Here is a 27,340-nt window from a genome sequence, read left to right on the forward strand (position 1 = left end):
ACTCCCTGACAGAAGTTATGTCGCTTATCCATGTTATGTAAATAAAAGCTTATAACTTGACGTTAAATTCATCCATTGGTTGTATAAATTATTCTTTTGAAAGCTGAAACCCTCCGAAATGTGGTTTAGGTTAAGGAAATAAATTGGCATCAATGCAGAAATATTGATCAGTTAATGTACACAGAATGATCAGATTTTGGCAAGACAAAAGTTTTGTCGCCTGGTCATATAATGTATCCAATCCTAGTTTCCATCCTTACCTGTGCTCAGTAAATGATCGGTTAATTAGTGTGTGTGTATAAAATGAAACCCAGCACCCCAGACTTTCACTTGAACTGCAACTTGAGCTCTGACAACATGCCAAAAATCCACCCTGTGACCAAAGCCTGGATTATCAAGAGGGTGAAGACCAGATTCACTGCAAGGTGGCTAGCTCCTTTAATGTGTCTCAGCGTGAAGTACAAAGAATTTTAAAAAAGATTTGAAGAGACTGGAGATGTGTTTGATAAGCCCAGGTCTGGCAGACCCCGCAAGACAACTGCTCAGAGGGAAGGTTTGTTGGTTAGAAAATCCAAAGCAAGCCCCTCTTCCACTGCAGCAGAGCTCCAACAGGCCTGGTCACCTCAAGTCCCTGTGTCAACTAGAACAGTTTGTAGGATTCTGTCTCGAAATGACCTCCATGGTCGAATCAGTGCCCAGAAGCCAGCACTAAACAAAAGGCAAATAAAAAAAACAGTGTTGCATTTGCAAAGTCCCACAGCCTGCTAAACAGATGGACGCTGGAAAAGTGGTAGAAGGTGGATTTCTCTGATGAATCTTCAGTAGAATTACACCACAGCTGCCACAAATACTGCAGGAGACCTACTGGAGCCCGTATGGATCCAAAATACACCCAGAAAACAGTTATATTTGATGGTGGAAAGATCATGGTCTGGCGTTACATTCAGAATGGGGGTGTGCGAAACATTTGCAAGGTGGAAGGCAATATCAATAACCTAAAATATCAAGAAGTATTACCTACCTCTTATATTCCAAATCATAAAAGGGGTCACATTCTGCAGCAGGATGGTGCTCCATCTCATACATCCATCTCTACAACAAAGTTCCTCCAGGCAAAAAAGATCAAGGTGCTCAAGGACTGGCCAGCCCAGTCACCAGATATGAATATCATTGAGCATGTTTGGGGTAGGATGAAAGAGGAAGCTTGGAAGACGAAAGCAAAGAATCTAGATGAACTCTGGGAGGCATGCAAGACTGCATTGTTTGCTATTCCTGATGACTTCATTAATAAATTGTATGAATCATTGTTGAACCGCATGGATGCAGTCTTTCAAGCTAATGGAAGTCACACAAAATATTAAATATGACTAATAGCACCACAACTTCATTCACCAATGTTATGCAACATATATTTGTATTTTAAGTTACTTATTTGTTTGAATATCACATTACTTTCTGTGGGCGACAAAACCTTTGTCTTGCCAAAATCTGACCATTCTGTGTCCATTAACTGATTAAATTGGCATCAATGCAGAAATATTGTTTTCTTAACCTAAACCACATTTCGGAGGGTTTCAGCATTTAAAAGAATAATTTATACAACTAATGGATAAATTTAACATCAGGTTAGAAGCTTTTATTTACATAACATGGATAAGCGACATAACTTCTGTCAGGGAGTGTACACACCCCCAGTGAAAACTGTCTGATAACATTTGATCACTTACCCTGGCTGTTAAAGCATTAGGTGCAAAATACTTTGCTAATATCTCTGCAACACAGAGGCAAAAAAAAAACATATCATGCTTTGCAGCCATAAATAATAATGTAAAATATTTTATAAACAAGTTTGATATTATGTGTATATTTTTACATTTCCTTTTTGGAATGCCAACCTTTGTTAATTATTTTATAATCACTATTTAGTGCTCTAAGTTGTTTTCCTTTTTATGACATGTCACTTTAAGTACATGTTTTATTGCACTGCCTGTCAGACAAAAATTCAAAGAAAATTGATGATTCTTTGTGAGGCATATGTTTAAGATAACAAACACCTGTGCAAGATTTTGGAGGTCACCATGACTGGATGACTGAGTAAAACAGTTATGATAATATAAACATTTCTGAAAAAATTATTTTCAATTTCTGAATAAAAATACTTTCCACATTCTAAATATGACAATGATTTTTACATTGTGAATTTTCCTGTATCCAACAATATAATTTCTCTGTAAAACATTTATCACCTTCAGAACATGAATATGGTTTCTCTCCTGTATGAATTTCCCAATGTATGACAAGATTTAACAAAACACAAATGAATAAAAATGTCTACCCAGTGTGTGTTTTTTGATGGTGAATAAGATTGGATTTCCCAGAAAAATATTTTCCACATTCTGAGCATGAATATGGCTTCTCTCCTGTGTGAACTCTCTGATGTCTAACGAGATGTGTTTTCTGAGTAAAACATTTCCCACATTCTGAACATAAAAATGGTTTTGCCCCTTTGTGAATTCTCTCATGTTTAACAAGATTTGATTTAACTGTAAAACATGTTCCACATTGTAAACATGAAAATGGCTTCGCTCCAGTGTGAATTATTTGATGTTGAGCAAGATGACATCTCTGTGTAAAGCATTTTCCACATATTGAACATGAAAATGGCTTCACCCCTGTGTGAACTCCCTGATGTCGAACAATGTCTGATTTTTGTTTAAAACATTTCCCACATTCAGAACATGAAAATGGCTTCACCCCTGTGTGAATTTTATGATGGGTAATAAGATTTGATTTGTCTGTAAAACATTTCCCACATTCTAAACATGAATATGGCTTCTCCCCTGTATGAGTTCTTTGATGTGTAACAAGTTTTCTCTTACATCTAAAAGGTTTCCCACATTCAGAACATAAAAATGGCTTCTCCCCTGCATGAGATTTTTGATGCTGGAGAAGATTTGATTTCCGTGTAAACCGCAGTCCACATTTGGAGCATAAGAGTGGCTTTTCTTTTGTGTGAGATTTTTGATGTTCAACAAGATTTGATTTCCGTGTAAAACATTTTCCACATTTTGGACATAAAAAAAACTTCTGCCCTGTGTAAATTTTCTGATGTTCAGAGCTCTGTTGATCAGATGGGTTGTAGCTGTGAAGATCTGAAGGTATATCTAAGGTATAGGCATGCTTTTCATATGCACTTTGCTTGATATCATGACCATCTGCTTTAAAATATGAGGACATCCCATGGTCTTCCGAGCTCCTGAAACCGTCCCCTGCCAAAATTTAGACAGTTAAGATATAAAGAGATCAGAATATGCTATAAACAAGACATTATCCCACTAAACAAAAAAAACTTCCTCCATATAAAGGCGCAGAATTAGCAATATTTTCATTATTATCATGTTTAAAAGGGATTGTTCACCGTATATGTTAAAAAGAGATTATACTCACATTCAGTGCCAGGACTCACATAATATTGTTATGCCATGTGAGCTCAGCAGCCCATCAGCAGCCGCTTCAATTTCACTTCCTTCAGACATAATTGACATTCAGAGGAAGAAAAGGAGCAGCTCTCATTTGTTCCGGGTGTTATGTTCGTCCAAAGGAACTGAGAGCTTCTTTGTTGAATACGTTTTTAATCAGGGGCACCATTTTGGATTACATATAATTTTTTAGTTAAAGTTATTAACTCTTAATGGTGAGAAGTAAAAAAAAAATTCTTGAAATTCTGTTCTTGTTTCTCATTGTTTTAAAGTCTATGCTATTCACTGTGCTATAGTTTAATTCTATTTTGAGGGTCAGTACAATTGAAGGGATGGGGTTTGTCATCATGAGTTTTGTTATCATGGGATTAATCTAGATGAGGGGTGGGCAACTAATCTAAAGGGGCCACATGAGAAACCGTGACTGTTGTAGAGGGTCAAACCAATAGGCTGAAATTAATTCTGCTCAATATTAATATATTATTGAAAAAAAATTAGGCATATTGACTCACTGCTACTGCTAATATATGTGACCATACAGCTTACTGTGACTTGTATTCTTACCTGTAGCAGTAAATCAGAGCCACATAATGTACTGCTATTTATAAAGCTTATAAATCATATGCTTCTGTTATTTAGCCCTTCTCCATTGACCAACAGCATCCCCCACACAGTCTGATGTCCCCACAACTCTCCCACACACAACATGATGATCCCACAACTTCGCCGCACAGTGTGATGGAGACCACAGCCCCCCACACAGTATGATGGCCCTACAACACAGCATGATGGTCCCCACAGCTCCCCACAGAGTATGATGTTCCACAGCACCTCAAATGGAATGATTATCCCCACACAGTATGATGTCCCCACAACTCTCCCACACACAGTATGATGGTCACATAGCTCCCCACACAAAGCATGATTGTCGAACAACATCTAAGAACAATATGATGGACTTCACTTTCCACCACACACAATAATATCCCCTCAGAGCCCCATTACAAAGTATGATGACCCCACAACACAGCATGATGGTCTCCCCCGCTCCCCACACAGTATGATATTCACCACTTCTCCACACAGTGTGATGCTCCACAGCCCCTCAAATGATATGTTGATCCCCCACACAGAATGATGTCCGCACAACCCTCCCACACAAAGTATGCTGGTCCCATAGATCCCCACATAGTATGATGGTCTCACAGCCCTGACACAGAGTATGAGGGCCCTACAACATGGCAGGATGGTCCTCAAACAGTATGATGGTTCCCACAGTTCCCCACAGAATAAGATGCACCCACAGTTTACCACACAGTATGATGACCCTCATCTTACCCCTGTTCCACTGGCATCGCTCCAGATTTTGCTGTGTGTGGTTTGAGGCTGTCGCACAGGCAGAGTCTGCTCCTTTTGATTCCTACATTGTGTTCCAAATTATTATGCAAGTTGGATTTAAGTGTCATAAAAATGTAATTGTTTTGTTTTTCAAATAAACTCATGGATGGTATTGTGTCTCAGGGCTCAATGGATCACTGAAATCAATCTTAAACACATGTGATAATTAGTTTTCCAGGTGATTCTAATTAAAGGAAAACTACTTAAAAATGATGTTCCACATTATTAAAAAGACCACAGTTTTCAAGTAACATGGGAAAGAAAAGCATCAAATAGTGCAATGCCTTGGTCAAGGGATGAAAACATTAGATATTTCCCAAAAACTTAAGCGTGATCATAGTACTGTTAAGAGATTTGTGGCTGAATCTGAGCACAGACGTGTTTGTGCTGATAAAGGCATAATGAGGAAGGTTTCTGCCAGGCAAGTTCATCAGATTAAGAGACCAGCTGCTAAAAAGTCATTACAAACCAGCAAACAGATATTTGAAGCTGCTGGTGCCTCTGGAGTCCCTCGAACCTCAAGGTGTAGGATCCTTAAAAGGCTTGCTTTGGTTCATAAACCTACTATTCGACCACCTCTAAACAGTGTTCACAAGCAGAAACGGTTGCAGTGGGCCCAGACATACATGAAGACTAATTTTCAAACAGTCTTATTTACTGATGAGTGTCGAGCAACCCTGGATGGTCCAGATGGATGGAGTAGTGGATGGTTGGTGGATGGCCACCATGTCCCAACAAGGCTGCGACATCAGCAAGAAGGTGGAGGAGTAATGTTTTGGGCCGGAATCATGGGGAAACAGCTGGTAGGGCCCTTTAAGGTTCCTGAAGGTGTGAAAATGACCTCTGCAAAGTATATAGAGTTTCTGACTGACAACTTTGTTCCATGGTATAAAAAGCAAAAACATGCCTTCAGGAGCAAAATCATCTTCATGCATGACAATGCACCATTTCATGCTGCAAAGAATACCTCTAAGTCATTGCCTGCTATGGGCATAAAAGGAGAGACTCATGGTGTTGCCACCATCTTCCCCTGTCCTCAACCCTATAGAGAACCTTTGGAGTATCATCAAGCAAAATATCTATGAGGGTGGAAGGCAGTTCACATAAAAACAGCAGCTCTGGGAGGCTATTCTGACTTCATGCAGAGAAATACAAGCAGAAACTCTCCAAAAACTCACAAGTTCAATGGATGCAAGAATTGTGAAGGTTCCTATGTTAACATGTAACTTGGCTAGTTAGGATGTTTTGGAGTTAAATAGCTTTTTTGTTCAGTGAATGTGACCTCCTAATACTGAAAATTCCACAAATGAGTATTTCAGTTCTTTAAAACATATCAAATGTTTAGAAATTCTTCTGTGCCTAATAATTTGGAACAGTGCATTTTGAGTTTTTATTCATTTTGGAGATTATACTGTTATCATTGGGAGGTTTCTTCAATAAAATTCGATGTATAATCTAACGGGTGATGACTTTTATTAGACTGACTGTCATTTGCACTGACCATTTAGGAAAATCCAAGAAAGATATAATTTGCATAATAATTTGGAACATAGTATACACTGCTATGCTAAGTCTCTATTGCAAATTTGGCTCTGCTAAATCTCCTACTTGTCACTGAGTCACCTCTATTACATTGTTATCTAAGGCTAAGTTCACACTTGCGTTTGGCTGGTCTGCATATTGGCTGCGTACTTCCTCCCTTAAGCTCCACCTACTTCTGCATGCTTCCTGTGTACCTATCTTTAGAATTGGGTGGGTAGGCACGGACATGCGTTTTGACCTGCCCGCCAACCGCATGGGAACGCAACATGTTGCATTCCTGTGTGGTTGGCAGCCACGTCAAAACACCACATGCGGACGTATCCGCATACCACGCATGTCCCTGCGACACACGGGCAGCAGACACACTTCACTGCCGCCGGTCCAGTACACCTCCATGTTCATCACCGAATCCTCCACATGGCTGAGCCGCTGCGGCATCCCCCTACTGGACGGCTCAGTCAACGCACTCCCTGCCAGCTCTGGAGCCGCTTGTTCCTGGTCCCAGCAGCCGCCACAGGCTCTGCCAATATGGCAGCTGCCATCCCCTGTGCAGATGCTGCACTGCCTGGGCCCCGTACCCAGTAGGTGCGCGATGAAGTGACGTCATCGCTACCCGCAGTGTCAGAGGGGAATGATGGGAGAGGGAGCGTCAGCTGACGCTCTCTCCTCCATCATTGCTTTGAACTGTACCGGCGTCATAGACAGCAGTATAGTTCAATGCGGCAACGGGGGGGGGGGGGGGGGGGGGAGTCGGGTGCCTCTGACCTGCTGGGCCCCTGACCTGTCAGGCCCGGTTGCAGTGGCAACAGCTGCGACCGTGGTAGTTACACCCCTGCCTCACACACACGATACCAGCTCCTATGCACATCACACACAATACCAGCTCATACACACATCTCACACACACGATACCAGCTCATACACACACACACACACACACACACACACACACACAATACCAGCTCATACAACTCCCTTCATCATCTCACACTCTCCTCTCTGGTACAGGGGAGGCTGATATAAACGTGCAGCTCCTCAGCTTCTCCTGCTTACAGCAGCTCTGTCCTATCCCGCACCTCCCCCACTCTCGCCTTCTGTCCCGGGGCTACAGAGCAGGAGAAGTTGTCTCACCGTGCTGACCGGAGCTGCTTCCTATCTCTCACATTCCCCGTCTGCCCCCCTGCCCCTAGATACACCTCTGACTGTTGCCGTGTGGGAGGAATCTCCTGCACTGCAACATGGTGTTGGGTGCCTCTGACCTGCGGGGCCCCTGAACCGCCAGGCCCAGTCGCAGCGGCGACCATGGTAGTTACGCCCCTGGCTTTGAGGATCCAAACCTACAGGCGAGATTTACTTTTATGGCAAATGCAAGACAAGCCTTGGTATGATTGTTTGCCAGCGCCTAGCTTTTCCAATGTATGCCATTTTTTACCATTCTTCAGGAAAGTAATATTTGCAGCCTATCAAATATTCTCCAGGGGTCTTTATCAACCAATTATTCAAACTCCCATAATAACTGTTAAAACAATTGTGATAAGTTCTGAAAGACCACAGCGCTATAAGCAATTAAAACTAAATAGTAGCAGCCAGTGACTGTGGAGATTCTTCAACTTCTTTGCATTTAGTGAATACTACTCACCTGTTCTGTTACCTGCAGGAATCTCCTTATTACACCGCTCATCACCCCTCACATATGTTTCTGTAGTATTAATATGGGGCAGATCTTCACCCTGAAACAAATGTTGTAAAAGTCACAAACAGGTGGAGACGTCACACTATGATCAGCTCTAATCCTGCCAACTCCACCATTCTCATTACACAAAAATATAAAACATATAATACTGGTGGATAAAACAAGACTGAGCACAAGACCATCACAGTCGTCTACACATAGGGGAGATCTCATGACACCTTCTCTCCATCTACCTGATGATCCTGAGGAACATTGATATTTTCTTGTTTATAGTCCTGTGGAAGAAGAGGATGGGGACATTTCTCTGGTGTTGACGTTTTACTGGATAGAACTGGAGGAAACACATACAGGGACTGAATTCATTCTTTACATACAGATAATTATAGGTCATCTGTATTTAGTCCTGTCTATTACCTGGTGATGTGAGGAGCTGGGGAACCTCCATCATGATGTCCTTGTACAGATCTTTGTGCCCTTCTAAATACTCCCACTCTTCCGTGGAGAAATAAACAGTGACATCCTGACATCTTATAGGAACCTGACACATACAATGATACCATCATCCACCAATCCCTTCATAGAGTTACTGTATAATGTCCCAACATTCTCAGCAGTGTCACCTCTCCAGTCAGCAGCTCAATCATCTTATAAGCGAGTTCTAGGATTTCCTGGTCACTGAGGTCCTCATGTATCAGGGGGTGAGGTGGAGGCCCCGTGATTGGGCTCAGGGGTCTTCTCCATTCCTCAGACATAGGGTTCTGACAGCGCTCACCAGAGGTCTTCTTCACTACTGTATAATTCTGGTTATGGAGAGATACATTAATAAATCTCATTACAAACATTTCCAGAGTCCTTACCTCTCCAGTTCTGTCCATTTGTTATTCCCATAGATAAGAATGATGTAATGTGACGTCATCAGAATCTCTTACCTCTCCAGTAAGCCGGAAGAGGATCTCTAGGGTGAGGTGTAATATCCTCTCCACCATCCTGTCCCTGTACTTATCCATCCTTCAAGGGTCACTCTGGAAAACCCTTGGATGTAGAAGATCTCCACTGAGAGGAACCGATAATGGAACCTGAATGGGAAGAAGATGAGCCGATATAAAATAAGAAGTTGTATTCTCTCTCTCAAATTTGACAAGACAGCTGAGTTTTCATTAGAGATGAGTGAACTGACTGGTAATTAATTGAATCTGCAAACAATTTCCGGAAAAGTTTAGATCCACCAACATCCACATTTTTGAGTACTCTACTTACTTGCTGCCATTTTGCTAAGTTCTTTAAGGGCTGGGAAATGGTTAAAATAAAACTTTATTCTCACCTTTCCTCACTTGTAACAACACCTCCACAATACCCTGATTGGTCTCATATGATCATGTGTGGAGGAAGGGGAGTGACGCATACCGCGACATGTGTCCCTGCCTCGTGAATAAGGTTGCCCATAGGCAGTCTAAATTTATCGGGACCATATTGAATATGGCTGCTGAATTTGAACAAATAGGTGTCACGCTGCTGCAATGCAGGTAGGTGCATGCTACACTAGATGGCTATAGAGAGGAAGGAGGGCTGCACCTAGACAAAGCAGACCTGCTGTGCAGCAGCAAGGCTACAACTAGGTGACAGCAGGAAAGTCAAACAAGCCGGGTAGATATTAGTCACTAGTGCAGTGCCAAAGGAATAGACAAAACACAGAGTCAGAGACGAGCCAAAAGGTCAGTAACAGTCAGGAGAGGATAAGCCAAAGACAGAAGAAGTTCAGGATACAAGCCAAGTCAAAACCAGGAAGCAAACACATAAAAGGGAAACACTGAGTCAAGAAGGGGATAGGGGAAAACAGAGACACCGGTTCAGGCAGCTAAAGCAGCAGGACAAATGAGGATATACTAGAGTCAACTACACACGCCAAAGGCAGAACTATAACTGACATGGTCTGCAGGGCATGGCGGGGATAAATAGCAAACCTGAGACCAGACTGAGGCTAAGAAAGTTAACCCCTGGCATGACCAGACCAGAAAAAGGGGAAGCCAGGACTCAAAACCCGGTCTGGATCATGACAATAGGCTTGTACTGAATTTTGGGAGATTTGGTCATCTTTAGTTAGAATAGAGTGCACGATCAATAGAAGCAACACACCGACATTCTATGTGTAGAGTATAGCATAGGTTATTATTGAATAAGAGAGTTAATGTTTTTGTGCATGCCTGCTTTAGTTGATGTGCTTTGTCTATCTTGTCTGCCACCTACATTCCTTATTGCACTCTATTAATGCAAACTACATTTCCCATAATGCTTTTGAAGTGTGTGTGGAGTCTCATCATATCTGATGGCAGCTACTAATAAAGAACTGCTGTCTCCTGATGTATATGCTGCCAAAATGCTGTATATACAGTTAGGTCCATAAAAACTAGGACAGAGACGTAATTTTTCTAATTTTGGTTATATACATTACCACAATGAATTTTAAACAAAACAATTCAGATGCAGTTGAAGTCCAGACTTTCAGCTTTCTTTTGAGGGTATCCACATTAAAATTGGATGAAGGGTTTAGGAGTTTCAGCTCCTTAACATGTGCCACCCTGTTTTTAAAGGGACCAAAAGTAATTGGACCATTGACTGCAAGGCTATTTCATGGACAGGTGTGGGCAATCCCTTCGTTATGTCATTCTCAATTAAGCAGATAAAAGGCCTGGAGTTGATTTGAGGTGTGGTGCTTGCATTTGGAAGGTTTTGCTGTGAAGTAAAAATGCGGTCAATGGAGCTCTCCATGCAGGTGATACAAGCCATCCTTAAGCTGCGAAAACAGAAAAAACCCATCTGAGAAATTGCTACAATATTACGAGTGGCAAAATCTACAGTTTGGTACATCCTGAGAAAGAAGGAAAGCACTGGTGAACTCATCTATTTACTTTCTTTTTTTCTTTTTTTTAATACTATCGTATTTACTTTCATGCAGTCTTCTCTTTATGGTAGATTTGGATATTGATACGCCTACCTCCTGGAGAGTGTTGTTCACTTGGTTGGCTGTTGTGAAGGGGTGTCTCTTCACCATGGAGATTATTCTGCGATCATCTACCACTGTTGTCTTCCGTGGGCGCCCAGGTCTTTTTGCATTGATGAGTTCACCAGTGCTTTCCTTCTTTCTCAGGACGTACCAAACTGTAGATTTTGCCACTCCTAATGTAGCAATTTCTCGGATGGGTTTTTTCTGTTTTCGCAGCTTGAGGATGGCTTGTATCACCTGCATGGAGAGCTCCTTTGACCGCATTTTTACTTCACAGCAAACCTTCCAAATGCAAGCACCACACCTCAAATCAACTCCAGGCCTTTTATCTGCTTAATTGAGAATGACATAACGAATGGATTGCCCACACCTGTCCATGAAATAGCCTTGCAGTCAATGGTCCAATTACTTTTGGTCCCTTTAAAAACAGGGTGGCACATGTTAAGGAGCTGAAACTCCTAAACCCTTCATCCAATTTATTTTGATGTGGATACCCTCAAATGAAAGCTGAAAGTCTGAGCTTCAACTGCATCTGAATAGTTTTGTTTAAAATTCATTGTGGTAATGTCTATAACCAAAATTAGAAAAATGTTGTCTCTGTCCAAATATATATGGACCTAACTGTATACACATAAGAGTTGGCAACTGTACTGGATTTACTGTGACACTTGAGTTAAAATGGGGGGGGGGGTTTATGTAACCTTCATCCAAAAGTTGGAGTTTTATGGGAGGACTGTGGCTCTTTTTGGGAGGGTCAAGCCAAGGATTAAAGGGAACCTGTCACCCCCAAAATCGAGGGTGAGCTAAGCCCACTGGCATCAGGGGCTTATCTACAGCATTATGGAATGCTGTAGATAAGCCCCCAATTTATCCTAAAAGATGAGAAAAAGAGGTTATATTATACTCACCCAGGGGCGGGCGGTCCGATCCGGTGGGCATCGCGGTCCAGCTCCTCCCATCTTCATCAGATGACGTCCTCTTCTGGTCTTCACGCTGCGTCTCCGGCGCAGGCGTACTTTGTCTGCCCTGTTGAGGGCAGAGCAAAGTACTGCAGTGCGCAGGCGCCGGGAAAGGTCAGAGAGGCCCGACACCTGGGCACTGCAGTACTTTGCTCTCCCCTCAACAGGGCAAAGTACGCCTGTGCTGGAGCCGCAGTGTGAAGACAAGAAGAAGACGTCATCGTAAGAAGATGGGAGGCCCCGGACCGGACCGTGACCCCATCGAACCAGAACAGAACCGGGACCGCCCCTGGGTGAGTATAATCTAACCTCTTTTTCTCATCTTTTAGGATACATCGGGGGCTTATCTACAGCATTCCAGAATGCTGTAGATAAGCCCCTGATGCTGGTGGGCTTAGCTCACCCTCGATTTTGGGGGTGACAAGTTCCCTTTAAATAGCTACAGAAATGTTGGCATTCATTTCCAGGGAGCTTTACATGGCCTAAAAGTCTCCTTACGCTCAAGGAGAAACTTGACCCCTTAAGGCTAGTTTCACATTTGCGTTAGAATCCGCAACGTTTAATCCGCATGCGCAAGTGCAGGTTAAAAAAACGCAGCGTTTGCACGCTTTTCTATGCGTTTTTTCCTGCATTTGCATTTTTGGTGCGCATGGTGACAAATTTTACAGGAGGAAAATCTAGATAACCAGACACCACCAATGGGACTACAGAGGGCATGTATTATGGGATCTCTATATATAGACCCTAAATCTTAACAGTTTGCTACTGTATCCTGTGTCATGATGGATCTTCGCATGGAGAGCTTTTATTTCAACCTGGATTTAAGCATCAAGCTGTTTCTTGCCTGTGCGTTTGCTTGGGAGCAAGACAGAAATCGCGAAAGATGGAGAAAGAGACGTCGTAGGCGTTTTTGGAGACACCCCATTATTGAATTACATGAAAGCCGTGGAGCCTATCACACGCTGTATGGCGAGCTTAATGACAACCCGAACAAATTCCAGAAATATACAAGGATGTCGCAAGACTCATTCCGGGATTTGCTTGCTCGTGTCCAAGGAGCCATGCGGAGACAGGACACCCAGCTCCGTAGAGCGATTCCACCAGAGGAACGTCTGCTGGTTACATTGAGGTACGTAACAAATCAAAACCAATGGCAGTGCTAATTTTGGGCGTTCTGACATGTTTTTGTTTGGTATTTTCCTTTATGTCTTTAGCATAACAACACCATAACTAGAATTGATAGTAATTGTTTTTGTTTGTTTTTTCTTCCAGATTTCTGGCAACCGGAGAGAGTTTATCATCTCTCCACTTCCAATACCGGCTTGGAATTTCCACCCTGTCCGGAATTGTTGTGGACACCTGCCGGGCTTTGTGGAATGTACTCCAGGATGAGTTTATTCCCCTACCCACCTTGGACATATGGATTGAAATTGCGGAAAAATTCTGGAGTGTGTGTGATTTCCGCAACTGTTTGGGAGCGGTGGATGGAAAGCACATACGCATTATCAAACCAGCCAGAACAGGATCGGAGTACTTCAATTACAAAAAATATTTTTCTGTTGTGCTCATGGCAATAGCCGATGCGGACTGTCGCTTCATCGCCGTGGACATTGGAGCTTTTGACCGTGGCAACGATTCCCAGAATTTTAAGAACTCTGATATGGGCCGCCGTGTGTATAGCCAAAATGTTAATTTTCCACGGCCACGACCGCTCCCCAACACTCAAGGTCCACCAATGCCATTTGTTATGGTTGGTGATGAGGCCTTTCAGATGTGTGAAAACCTACTGAAGCCCTATTCCAGTCGTGACTTGAACCACACTAAAAGGATTTTTAACTACAGACTGACCAGGGCACGAAGAACAGTAGAGTGTACCTTTGGGATTCTGGTCTCAAAATGGCGCATTCTTGCATCAGCCATTAATCTAAAAATAGAGACAGTCGACGAGGTGGCCAAAGCCTGTGTGGTTCTGCACAAGTACATAATGGCTAAGGAGCAGCCCAACATTGAACTGGATGAACCAGTTGCACACCCACTGCCCGATTACCAACATCACCCGCTGCGGTCAACAGCTGAAGTTGGCCACATGCGGAACCAATTTGCTGCCTTTTTTTATTCGAATATTGGGCGTGTGTCATGGCAGGACAATGTTGTGTAAATGTCCTGTTGGGATTTTATCTGTACCAACTATTTTCTAAAATGTTACTAATATTTCTCGTTAATATAATTTATTTTTTGGTGTCTTGACCGTGTCTCCTATGTCCTCTACAAACCAAGGCTGTCCTCATACTAGCTGTATTTGGTCTGTATTTCATATCTGTATTTTTAATCTAAAACCAGGAGTGGGTGATAATAGCTGAGGTGCTAGATATGTTATTATCATAATTTTCCTCTTAACATTTTCCTCTAATTTTTCCAACCATTGTTTTGACTTACTGATATAAAATACTGACCACATACTGTTAATGTGATGACAGCCATGTAGTTTTAAAGGTTGTTGATGTCATTGCGTCCGGATTCTGTTCTGCAGTATCCATTGGACACAGACTGAAGAGACAATGACTGTCATACAAAACAGATCTATATTCATCAAGTCAAGTGTCAGAAATAATGAATTCATGATGCACATAGCCTCATGAATTCACTATTTCTGACACATGTACAGGTGAGCATAGATATGCCGTGTATGCCGCCATCATCCCTTCACTTTGTGTGAAATAGATTACGTACACAGAAGAGAAAATAGAGGTTATACAAGGCAGTTCTCTACTCACCAGGTCAGGTGTCCTAAAACTAATGAGTTTGTGGACACCTGACCTGTTGAGTTTAGTTGTGCATTTTATTTCCACCATTTTCTCTTCAGTCTGCAACACTAGTCACAGACTAAGAAGGAAGAGATTATGGAGATAATACAAGTATAAATATTTTGGCCCACCTCATATCTCTATACTAAAGACACACAAAGCTGCAGTCTTATTTGCTAAAACTACTGGAGCTATGATGTGGCCAAAAAATTAAGTGTTCGGCGGACGGTGTGTGTTGATGGCGGCAAAATACACAAGTAAACCACACATAATTGGGGGCAAAAAACAATATTATTTATTTTGTTATAGACAAAATTTTTATTTACTGCGCCTGCTTGGGGTAGAGTGATGTAAACGGGGGGTGTGAAGCAGTGAGGCCTGGCTAACCGTGGACGACGCAGAGGTGGCAGGAGAAGGGGCAATGAAACTTGTGGAGTCTGGTAGTTCGGGGATAGGGCTTGACACGAGAGGCTTGAGACGCACTGGAAGGGTGAGACAAACCTGACATTACAGACACACTGGGAGGTGAACCGGGAGGAATACTAAGAGTCAGCTGTTTTGTTTTTTTTTGTTTGTTTCTGGGATTGCCGGGTTCTGGTAAGCCTCGGTGGGCTCATATGTCATGGCATGGTCATGGTGGGTGACCTGTCAGCGTCCGGCTGCACTGTGTCAGAGTCCATAGTGCTCATAGAGCGTGCAGCCATGCCAGAGTCCAAAGTGCTCCTAGAGCGTGCAGCCATGCCAGAGTCCATAGCGCTTGTAGAGCGGAAGGCCATGCCAGGGTCCTGCTGCATCGTGGTGGTGGTGGCGGTACGGAAGGCCATGCCAGGGTCCTGCTGCATCGTGGTGTTGGCGGTACGGAAGGCCATGCCTGGGTCCTGCTGCATCGTGGTGGTGGCGGTACGGAAGGCCATGCCAGGGTCCTGCTGCATCGTGGTGGTGGCGGTACGGAAGGCCATGCCTGGGTCCTGCTGCATTGTGGTGGTGGCGGTACGGAAGGCCATGCCTGGGTCCTGCTGCATCGTGGTGTTGGCGGTACGGAAGGCCATGCCTGGGTCCTGCTGCATCGTGGTGGTGGCGGTACGGAAGGCTATGCCAGGGTCCTGCTGAATCGTGGTGGTGGCGGTACGGGAGGTCATGCCTGGGTCCTGCTGCATCGTGGTGGTGGCGGTACAGGAGGTCATGCCTGGGTCCTGCTGCATCGTGGTGGTGGCGGTACGGAAGGCCATGCCTGGGTCCGGCTGCATCGTGGTGGTGGTGTTACGGAAGGCCATGCCTGGGTCCTGCTGCATCGTGGTGGTGGCGGTACGGAAGGCCATGCCTGGGTCCTGCTGCATTGTGGTGGTGGCGGTAGGGAAGGCCATGCCTGGGTCCTGCTGCATCGTGGTGTCAGTGGAGGAGGTCCAAGCAGGAGCAGCGGTTGTCATGGTGGTGGCGGTGGGCTGTCCAACAGCACTCGGCATGGTGGTGGTGCTGTACTGGTGTCCGGCAATGCTAGGAATAGAGGTGGCCGTGCAGTGGTATGCAGCAGAGGTCGGCATTTAGGTTAATCGTGACAGTGAAGGCACAGGTGGATATGCCGCCACTGTCTGCTGAAAATACCGACTCTGCTGCATAGCCTGCATGTAAGCAGCATTGCAGGCCTGCATGACAATAAGCTGGAGATCAGGAGTGAGGTGTTCCAACATGCCCTGCTCAATTTGGTTAAAAAAAATGATGTGCTGGCCTCTGGAGGTCAGCTTTTACTTGGTCAAGGCTTTTGGTGACTTCCTGGATACGTGTATTCATGTGGCTAAGGGAAAATATCCATTCGGTCACCCAAAGCCTTGAGTCCTTCGTGAAAAACCGAGCTCAAGTGCAAAAACTCGGGCATGAGGGACCTGTCCGATGCCCTCTGCCGCTGCCGGGAGGAGCCCCCCAAAAAAAGGGGCAGTGGCAGAGGACTGCGAAAGGGGAAGACCTGATGTACCAGCTTCCTGGTCTCCAGCTTGTGTGGCAGGCCCACTTGCTGCAGCGCTGCTGGATGGCTGAGACGGGTCCGTGGCTGTCTGATGAAGGACCGCTCCAGAACCTGGGCCAACAGTGCTGCTCCATGTGCTGTGAAAAAACGATAAAAAAAAATTTAATACCACAAATTAACCAGACGCCAACTCCTGTGGAATAGAAACATGCAGATTATTGCAATACAACACAACCTAATGCATGGAAGAAATACTTACGTTCTCTGGGCAAGGACCGGTCGTAAAAATGCCAGAACGCGATTATATTTGTACTTTCTGATCCTTGCTCCTGAACCACTGGGAACACGGCTCTCTTGACGCAATGTCCTTGTTGAAGCGGTCCTTCATCGAACGCCAACGTGTTTTGACTCTGGCCACTGTTGAAAACAAAAAAAAAACCATAATGGTCAGACAATGGACTTTTGGCCGTGCTCACACAACTGTGTGTGATGAGAGAAACTCCTGAGAGTTTATCTCATCACACACAGTTGTGTGAGCACAGCCAGGGTCTCTGCTGCTTCACACTGCTATGCAATACTTACTAAATGCATTTCGGACCCGAGTCGGGGCGTTGTCCCAGCCATCCCACATCGCTTTGGCCACCTCATTCCATAGGCGCCGGATCGTCACATTGTCCGAGTGCTGTGGAACCCGGGTGTCCCACAACGGGACTCGCTCCTGGCCCAGGGAGATGAGGAGGTCATTTTTTATGAGGTCTTCATCCCGTTCTGGAACCTAAAAATTAAATAAAGACATTAATCTTGGATACATTAACATAAGGAAAAGAAAGAAAACAGAGGCTGAGAAATGGCATGAATAATAAGTCAACATACAAAAGGATTCCAGAAGAAAAATGTAAAGAAATAGGAATGTAAAGAAAGGAAAGGAAAGAAATTCAAGAATACTACAGTGAGGATACAGTAAACAGTCAGCCTTGTATACTTACACGCTGCCGCCTTGCCACCCGACCGTGACTCCGCTGCTCCTGCCCAGTCTCTGCCGCAGTAGAAGAGCTCTAAAAAAATGATAAACAAAAATTGTCATATGTGTAGATGTGACAGTGAATACTTACCAATCTGAGGAGGCGAGTACTCACTTCACTGACATGTTCTACTTCAGAAGGGCCCAGGATGTTGCTCCTCATCAGAAGAAGAAGACATTCTGATGCATGCAGAAAGAAATGGCAGAAATTAGGACATGTAGAGACAGAAAATAGAAAATAAAGGCATTGGCTAGGATATACTCACATTGTTCAGAGGCTTGTTTTCTCCAAGGTGCTGTGGTCTGTCTGCTCTGCTTGGCTGTCTGCTGAGTAGTGACCTGCAAATGTCCCCTCCCTCCCTTTATCACCTTGATGGTGGGGGGTGGCTTATCAGTGTCCTGACATGTTTTTCTCTGGTGCAACGCATGCGTTCACGAACGCAAGCAAACGCATGTACTTATAAACGCATGCATTCATATAGACAGCAATGCGTTTTTTTGGCGCATTCCTTACGCAATCGACCGCATGCATTTCTAGGCGGCAAATTGACGCCTCTAATAATTACTACATGTTGCATTTCCGCGCCAAACCGCAGATGACGAAACGACGCATGCGTCATCAAACGCGGCAAAAAGCAACCGATCGCAGACGCATGCGTCCCTAATGTTAAATATAAGAATACACAACGCATGCGGATATCTGCGGAAGAAACGCTGCGGACAGAACCGCAAATGTGAAACCGGCCTTAAAGGGGTTGTCACTCTTTGTGACTGCAGACTTGTGAATCATCACAGAATGTGCAGTGCATGCTTTGAGGATTATACGGTGCTGGGAGAATTTCTATAAATATGTGATTTGCATACATCTAGTCATGTGCTGTCTAGATATGCACAGCTCCATTCAATACAAGTGTACTGAGCGAGGCCAGACACAGAAGTGCAACTCACATACTTACGGTCACATGACCATCCACTCCTGGTGCCGCAGGCACTATCTCCGGGAATGGAGGGGTTACTGCCCCCTGCCCCCGCCCAGTAATGGGGAATCTCCAGCACCTACCTCCACCTGCAGAGCCGCACACCACATATATGGCTGTTCTGTGCGCACAGGACCTGGGATGAGGTCACAGGAGGGGAGGAGTCAGGGTCACATGATCAGGGGCCTCAGTGTATGCAGGGCTCTGCTGTGCTGGTTGTCATGGTGCTGGATGAGGGGAAGTTTATGTGTGGGGTCAGGAGGGGTTTACAGGGTGGATGTAGCAGAGCCGTGTGTGTACGGAGCAGAGCCGTGTGTGTACGAGGTGTACGGAGCGGAGCCGTGTGTGTACGAGGTGTACGGAGCAGAGCCGTGTGTGTACGAGGTGTACGGAGCGGAGCCGTGTGTGTACGAGGTGTACGGAGCAGAGCCGTGTGTGTACGAGGTGTACGGAGCGGAGACGTGTGTGTACGAGGTGTACGGAGCGGAGCCGTGTGTGTACGAGGTGTACGGAGCAGAGCCGTGTGTGTACGAGGTGTACGGAGCGGAGCCGTGTGTACGAGGTGTACGGAGCAGAGCCGTGTGTACGTGGTGTACGGAGCGGAGTTGTGTGTATGACGTATACAGAGTAGAGCCGTGTTTGCACGATGTGTACATTTCAATATTGACTTTTAGGATTGCTACTTCCAATAGGTGTCACTACAATTTTAGTCCTCATCCTCTCGGAAGAAGCAGTATGCATATTTAATTTCACAGAGAAGCATTGCATGGCCTTTAAGTCTCCTTACACTAGCACTCTCCACAAGAAGAAACTTTACCCCTTAGATTCCATTTATTTTTAAACATTTTTGCCTTTTTTTTCTCATGATTTTTATGGTAAAAAAACAAAATGAGTAATCTTGAAATTTTCATACTGGATTTTGGGGCTATTCTAGACTTATGCTTCCTGTACTTTCAGGAAAAGATTTTCATAAGGCTTCTTATCATCAGAGGCAGGATTACAATGACATATAATTGTTTACATAGGATTTTAACACAGGACAGACCATTCATAATAGGTGATGTCACAGCTCACAACCTCCTGTACAATGACTGATAACTCTTTTATACACCTCAGATAACACAGTAAACACCATTCACAATAGGTGATGTCACAGCTCACCTCCTCCTCCTGTACAATGACTGATAACTCTTCTATAAAGAGTATATAACATAGGATACACCATTCACAATAGGTGATGTCACAGCTCAGCTCCTCCTGTACAATGACTGATAATTCCTCTGTAGACCTCAGATAACACAGTATCCACCATTCACAATAGGTGATGTCACAGCTCATGTCCTCCTCCTGTACTACGACTGATAATGGAGCGCCCCCACTGCCGCAGGGCCGAGGGGTACCCGGTACCGGGCCTCTCTGTCTCAGTTCTGGGGTTGTCACGGTGGCTAGACCCGGTCGGTGACCCTGCTGAGGGGCGTCCAATGAAAGGAGTGGATGGTGGAGAGTGATGATGTTGTGGTGTGCGGTGCAGGTCGCAGTAAATAACGAGGACACCAAGTTGCAGTCTCTTTACCTCTTCACTGAAGGCTTCAGGATCCTCAGTCCGGAATACGGTTAACCGGGCTGCTTGAGTCCGGCCGGTCCGATGGCACCTCCAGAGTTCCCTTTGCAGGTGGAAATCTGTGCCTACCTTCTAGCGCCTGTGTGTTGTAGTCCTTCCCTGCTGTGCTTACAGCACGACTCCTACTGGTGATTCTCCTGATAAACCTCGCTTCTTGTCCTTTCTTGGGGTACCGCCGCGATGAAGGGCAGGTGCGGTCCCGTAACGTTCTTTCTGTTCGCTAGGCCTCTGTCAGGATCCCACCCCTGACAGGACCCCCCTGAATCTTCCCCTGCAACACCCTCTGCCACAGGATGTTGCCTGGTTCCAACCCAGTCAGCTTTCTGTCTAACTTCCTATCTAACCCCCAGTTTTACCAGATTGTGAGGAGTGGCCTAATACATAGAACCCTTAGCTCCCCCTGGAGGCCAGACTGTGAAGTGTATTGGTGTCTGTGATACCTGGTCAGGTGAACTCCTTCAGTGCCATCAGACGTACCATAGCCCCCCTTAGTGGCGGAGCATCAGTACTGCAATGACCAGGACTCTGGGGCGCTGCAATAACATCTCTATACACATTTTTAATTCAAATGTATCACTACGCAACGGATTTGAAACCTGGTTTGCATCCATGTTTTACGGATCCCCGTTGACTTGTATGGGCGAGTCTGTGCTCCCAAACATGGATCAGATTCGGACCACCTCTGAGTCTCACATATCTTGCTCTCAGATCTGTGATTTTCATGGATATGTGAAAGGAAAACAATTCAGTTAGATGGGTCTGTGTGCTGTTCGAGGAAAAAACGGGCAGCGCATGGACATTTCACGTGAGCTCTGCGCTCAATCAACACCATCGTCACTGTCCTTCGGATGTTTTTAACATCAATAGGAAGCGAGGGCTGCGGCTGCTCTCTAATTTCCACTTGACGACATAACAATCTCACGTGAGTTCCAGGAATGCATGTGATGGTGACGTCATTGCCTGCTTAAAAGTCATGACGTCATGATGTGATCTTGTATGCCGCTATGTGATAGATCTTCCTCATCAAAGTCAGAAGACTCATCGTGAGAGGTTCTGTGATTTCAGCGCAAGTGGTGGTGATCTGAAGATGTGATGAGGAGCAGAATGGCCGTAGAGGTGAACGGTAAGGTGAATATATATATATTTTTTTATTTTTGACATCTTACATTTATTATGCTTTTGAGGTTTAGAGATAACTTCTCAGCAAATCCAATTTCCAGGGAAAATTCGCACCAACAGGCAAATTTGAATTTTGCCTTATCCACTCTTCTCTAGTAAATAGCTCAACGCAACTAATATTACAAGTGGTTTCTCCAAATTCAACACAAAATGCCACTTTTACTGACTACTGCAGTCTCAGACTTAACTCTTCATGAAAGTGTCTTTATTACTTAATATTGCCTCTTTGGCTGTTAAAACCTACTGCAAACAAGATTCATCAACAGACACCAGCTTCTGGCAGCTTTTGTAATGTTTTGTACCCAGTCTATTTAGAGTCTTGCGCTTAGGTGCGAGGAAGACACAGGAGACACAGGTTTAATTAGGACTTGCTTGTATTACTTCATACAAGTATGCCACAGAGAAACAGGTTTTACATAATTGCAGGTACAGAGGCAGGAGACACAGCGGGTGACACAGCAGACCAGAGTAAACCTGAAGTTCAGCATTAAGCGTTGTTTAGCATGCAGCAGAGTTCCAGTGTCCACAAGTGTTACAGAGATCCACAGTAGGAGATGGCTGGATTACTAAATCCAAGACTTCCAGGAGCTGGTCACAGGCTGACTGCAGACATGAATCAGAAGCACTGATTGAACAGCTGAGGCTGCTTATAAAGGCAAGAGGCGGAGAACAGGGCGGAAACATAGAAGCTACAAACTCCATACTGACTCGGGGCAAAGTAGCTGCAGCAAGACAAAGCAAAATGGCCGACGGAAAAACCAGGTTACAATAACAGAAAATCACAGCAGATATAGCTTAGAGACTGAGAACCTTACATTACTCCCCCTTAGGGACAGCCTCTGGATGACCTCAGATCAGGCTTGTCTGGGTACCTGCAGCGCCCCCACTGCCGCAGGGCCGAGGGGTACCCGGTACCGGGCCTCTGAGTCTCTGTTCTGGGGTTGTCACGGTGGCTAGACCCGGTCCGTGGCCCTGCTGAGGGGCGCCCAAATAATAGATGTGGATGGTGGTGGTAGTGCGGTGCAGTGAAGTGCCGGTCGCAGCAAATAACGAGGACACCAGGTTGCAGTCTCTTTACCTCTTTACTGAAGGCTTCAGGGTCCTCAGTCCGGAATACGGTTAACCAGGCTGCGCAAGTCCGGCCGGTCCGATGGCACCTCCAGAGTTCCCTTTGCAGGTGGAAATCTGTGCCTACCTTCTAGCGCTTGTGTGTTGTGGTCCTCCCCTGCTGTGCTTACGGGATAGTACCCCACAACTGTTGTGTCTGTTTCTCGTGTTCCCTCACAACTCAATTCTGATGTTCTTCCACGTCCCCCAGATCTTATGGTTAGGACGCACCCGTATGACGGGGAGGCTCGGAGCTCTTCCGGGACTCTAGCGTCGCCAAACTCCTGTTGTTACCCCCCTGTGTCTTCCTAGGTCAATTGGGTGAGACAGCCCGCCTATAACTGACTGTCCTGCCGTAGGTTTGAAGTTTGGCTTGGAGCTCTATGGTGTCTATGATACCTGGTCAGATGAACTCCTTCAGTGCCATCAGATGTACCATAGCCCCCCTTAGCGGCGGAGCTCCAGTACTGCAACGACCAGGACTCTGGGGCGCTGCACTCCCCCCCGGTTAAATCCAGTACTCCTGGACTGGGAAGAAAACAACAATACATGTCAGCAAAAAGACATACAATTTTTGAAAATGCAAGTACAAGTAAACTTTTTTAACAGAGCTTCCCTTTATGGGAGGTGAGGACACTTGAACGTTACAAACATGGTTAAATACTTTAAATAACATACTATAAATAACTTTTCTTACCCAACCGGGTATTCTACTAAGTGCAAATTCTTTGAACAATAATTTAACTTTGCCTTTAAGGACGTACTCGCTAAATCCACTAAAGACCTTATTATAACACATTATAAGGCTAATCAACTTTTATGCATTCTCCTTCTTTACGTCTGCAGGACCGCCTGTCCTAACTGCTCCAGGCCTACTGCCTCTCTTTTCTGTTACAGGACCGCCCCTTTCTGCCCGGGCCTACTGTCTTTCTACTACTATACACAGTATAGAACATATCATCCATCTTTCGGTTCAGGATTACTGAGCCATCTCTGTATGGCTCCTAAGAGGACTCACTGACTAACCCCGTACGGGTTCACTTTCTGTCCTCATTCTTCTATCAACATTATTAAACATTTCTTACAATTAACTAGCTTGTTACCTTTAACTTTTACATATCAGCATTATTACTTCTTCTTTTAAAGCATCATCATTCCTTAAGTGCTATCGATGAACATCCCCTTTAAGAGGGGACCAAGTCTCTATGAGGTAGTGCAACTTATCAAGCTGCAAGTCCGTATGCAGCAAGGACTCTGGTACTGCTTCCAGGAACAGTTTCTTCGCAAAGAGTCCTTTCTTTTATAAAACCAGTAGAGAGCACCTTTAAGAAGGTGCAAACTATTTACAACATCAGTTTTTGAATCATTCACCGTCCATGATTCGGCAGTCTCTTGATAACTGAGGCATAAAGTAGAAAACAAACTAAAGGCAATAGGGATCCCGGGTCAACAAAGGGATCCCTTTAAGAGTTAACCCTGGACGGGTTTTAGCAGCATAACAGCAGAAAAACAATGAACTATTTACAATTGCAGAGTGTTAGGATAGTTACTTGAACCACTCAGGAGGCAGCACCGGCGGAGGCAACCCCTGTGGATATTGCCCGCCGCCTGGTACTGCGTAAGGAGGGGTGTTGTCCCACCTAGGGGTCTGCGTACCCACTGTCTTCAGTTCTGGAGCAGCAGGAGCACCCCCCACCTGAAGAGGCATCTCCTTGGCCACGAGGGTGGTGGAGGTGACGATGCTGCATGTCGTGGTCTTGACCATAGTGCACGTTGGAGTGACCTCGGTGGTCCTGGTGATGATCATAGGCGGACCACAAGGGGGCACCTTTGCCACAGGGGTCAGCTTCACTGGCACCTTAATCGGGGGTGTCACAGGGTTCTGCCTCTTGTGGACATTCAGGGCAAACCACCCCTTTTCCCCAAAGTGCCTGGTGTAACTAACTTCTTCCCCCGGGTAGAGATCCCGGTCTGGGTGGCCCTCTCTGAGATGAGACTCAACATCCCTTCGGTTGACAAATACCTCCACATACAGGCCCGGCTCTTTAATGAAGCCTCAGCCTCCGCGGAGCTTGAAGGTGGTGATGGTGCCCTGCCTGCGCGGGGCCTGGTGAGCGGCGGGGTCCTTGCGGGCCCGGTCCTTGACCGCCAGGTCTTTTTGATGGTAGGTCTCCAGCCCGGCCTGGTACGCCCTTTCCTTCTCCTCCCACTGCTGTTCCAGCTGGGTCTGGTATTCCTCCCAGCTCAGGGCCTGCACCATCTCCCCTTCCCGTGTCTTCACCCCGGGAAACCCCATGAGGTCGGATCCTGGGTTCACCCAGCGGCATACCGTGCGCTCTGCATGGGCCTCACACAGCAGGGTAGTTGGTGTGATCGGGGCTTTCAGGAAGCGCTCCATACCCGTTGCCTCCTCCCATGGTAACAGGCGCTGGAGTCTATGGGTCCCAGGGAGAGGGGGTGCTGCAATGGGGCCTACTAACAAGCCCTCTGCCAGCGGGACGGGGTCGGCGGACTCACCAGCCGATGCAGGCTCTTCCTCCGCGGCGGGTTCCGCTGGCGGTGTCGGCGAGGGCCTCAGCCTCCGGTAGTGGTACAGGATCCGATGCCAGAGGACTTCCTTCCGGCGCTACCTGGTGCGGAGCCTGGGCCTTCACGTTCAGCTGAAGGAGCTGGTGTATCAAGTCCCCCATCTCAGCCTGCAAGAGATCAGCGCTGTCCGTGGAGAATTGGCTGCGGTACTCGTCCGGGTAGTTGGGGCTTCAACCCCACATTCGGGTCCTGAGCTGCTGGCCATGGCGTCTTCCACGTGGGTCACTTCCTGATCCTTTTCCCGCTCTCTCCTTCGTGGGCGGTTTAGTTTTCTCTGTCTCCGCCCACCATTAAGAATCAGGAGGCGGATCTCGGCTGCTGACGGACACGTCCTCACAGTGCAGAAATATTTAGACTGGGCGGCCATTGTCTTTCGCGCTCTTCAGCTGGTCCACGCCTACTCCACGCCCCTCTTCTTCTCCTGCGCTCTCCTCAGCGCTGTAATGGCGGCTGGTTTTGGCGGCAAATGGCAATCCACAGTCTTTGCAATAAGTCACAGTCCAAGTATAATAAATCACAGTTCCAAGGCACACATGACCCGATTTTTCAGGCTTAAGTAGATCCTGTTCGTGACGCCAAGTTTGCAGCGCCCCCACTGCCGCAGGGCCGAGGGGTACCCGGTACCGGGCCTCTGAGTCTCTGTTCTGGGGTTGTCACGGTGGCTAGACCCGGTCCATGGCCCTGCTGAGGCGCGCCCAAATAATAGATGTGGATGGTGGTGGTAGTGCAGTGCAGTCAAGTGCCGGTCGCAGCAAATAACGAGGACACCAGGTTGCAGTCTCTTTACCTCTTTACTGAAGGCTTCAGGGTCCTCAGTCCGGAATACGGTTAACCAGGCTGCGCAAGTCCGGCCGGTCCGATGGCACCTCCAGAGTTCCCTTTGCAGGTGGAAATCTGTGCCTACCTTCTAGCGCTTGTGTGTTGTGGTCCTCCCCTGCTGTGCTTACGGGATAGTACCCCACAACTGTTGTGTCTGTTTCTCGTGTTCCCTCACAACTCAATTCTGATGTTCTTCCACGTCCCCCAGATCTTATGGTTAGGACGCACCCGTATGACGGGGAGGCTCGGAGCTCTTCCGGGACTCTAGCGTCGCCCCACTCCTGTTGTTACCCCCCTGTGTCTTCCTAGGTCAATTGGGTGAGACAGCCCGCCTATAACTGACTGTCCTGCCGTAGGTTTGAAGTTTGGCTTGGAGCTCTATACTTCCTCGGTGTTCCGGCCACCGGTTATGCGCCTCAGTAGGATGTTGCCTCGTCTTACAGCACGACTCCTACTGGTATTCTCCTTGTTGCGTTGATCTCGTTTCTCACTCAGCACAATAAACCTCGCTTCTTGTCCTTTCTTAGGGTACCGCTGCTATATCGTGCAGGCGCGGTCCCATAACGTTCTTTCTGGTTGCTAGGCCTCTGTCAGGATCCCACCCCTGACAGGGACCCCTCCGAATCTTCCCATACAACACGCTCTGCCACAAGGTGTTGCCTGGTTCCAACCCAGTCAGCTTTCTCCTCTAACTTCCTGCCTAACCCCCAGTTTTACCAGATTGTGAGGAGTGGCCTAATGAATAGAACTCTTAGCTCCCCCTGGAGGCCAGACTGTGAAGTGTATTGGTGTATTGGTGTCTGTGATACCTGGTCAGATGAACTCCTTCAGTGCCATCAGACGTACCATAGCCCCCCTTAGCGGCGGAGCTCCAGTACTGCAACCACCAGGACTCTGGCGCGCTGCATACCTCTGATGGAACTGGCGGAGTAAGCGAGGAGCATTAACGTTATTAACCGGTTCCCATGAGTTGTCCTCAACTGGGTAGCCCTCCCATTTAATCAGGTATTGTAGCTGATTCCTATATAACCTGGAATCCAGAATCTTCTCCACCACAAATTCCTCCTGACCATCAATCAGCACTGGATCAGGATGGGGAGAGGAACATCCAGGAAAAGTATTAGGTACTGCTGCCTTTAGTAGAGAAACGTGAAAGACAGGGTGAATTCTCATAGTTCTGGGCAGTTGAAG

At 46.1% G+C, this 27,340-nt stretch overlaps 3 protein-coding genes across 4 annotated transcripts in view; 1 reads left to right on the forward strand and 2 right to left on the reverse strand.

The window, feature by feature from the left end:
* The window catches only part of LOC143767410 (uncharacterized), a 599,249-nt gene that overhangs the window by 146,021 nt on the left and 425,888 nt on the right, over window positions 1–27,340 (forward strand). The window lies entirely within an intron of this gene.
* The window catches only part of LOC143767342 (uncharacterized), a 258,579-nt gene that overhangs the window by 75,796 nt on the left and 155,443 nt on the right, over window positions 1–27,340 (reverse strand). The gene's annotated exons all lie outside the window — the stretch shown is intronic.
* Window positions 1,613–18,977, reverse strand: LOC143767387 (uncharacterized). 2 transcript variants are annotated; one of them, XM_077255693.1, is made up of 7 exons: window positions 18,814–18,927; window positions 9,042–9,188; window positions 8,733–8,912; window positions 8,527–8,650; window positions 8,346–8,443; window positions 8,059–8,149; window positions 1,613–3,269 (listed from the first exon to the last, which is right to left on the reverse strand). In XM_077255693.1, the coding sequence occupies exons 2-7, from the start codon at window positions 9,117–9,119 to the stop codon at window positions 2,332–2,334; spliced, it is 1,509 nt and encodes a 502-aa protein (XP_077111808.1). In that variant the 5' UTR covers window positions 9,120–9,188; window positions 18,814–18,927; the 3' UTR covers window positions 1,613–2,331. The 2 variants fall into 2 exon arrangements, with proteins under 2 accessions (XP_077111808.1, XP_077111807.1); XM_077255692.1 differs by having other exon boundaries at window positions 1,644–3,269; window positions 18,918–18,977.

The sequence above is a fragment of the Ranitomeya variabilis genome, chromosome 4 (assembly GCF_051348905.1).
Source record: "Ranitomeya variabilis isolate aRanVar5 chromosome 4, aRanVar5.hap1, whole genome shotgun sequence".
Taxonomy (NCBI): Eukaryota; Metazoa; Chordata; class Amphibia; order Anura; family Dendrobatidae; genus Ranitomeya; species Ranitomeya variabilis.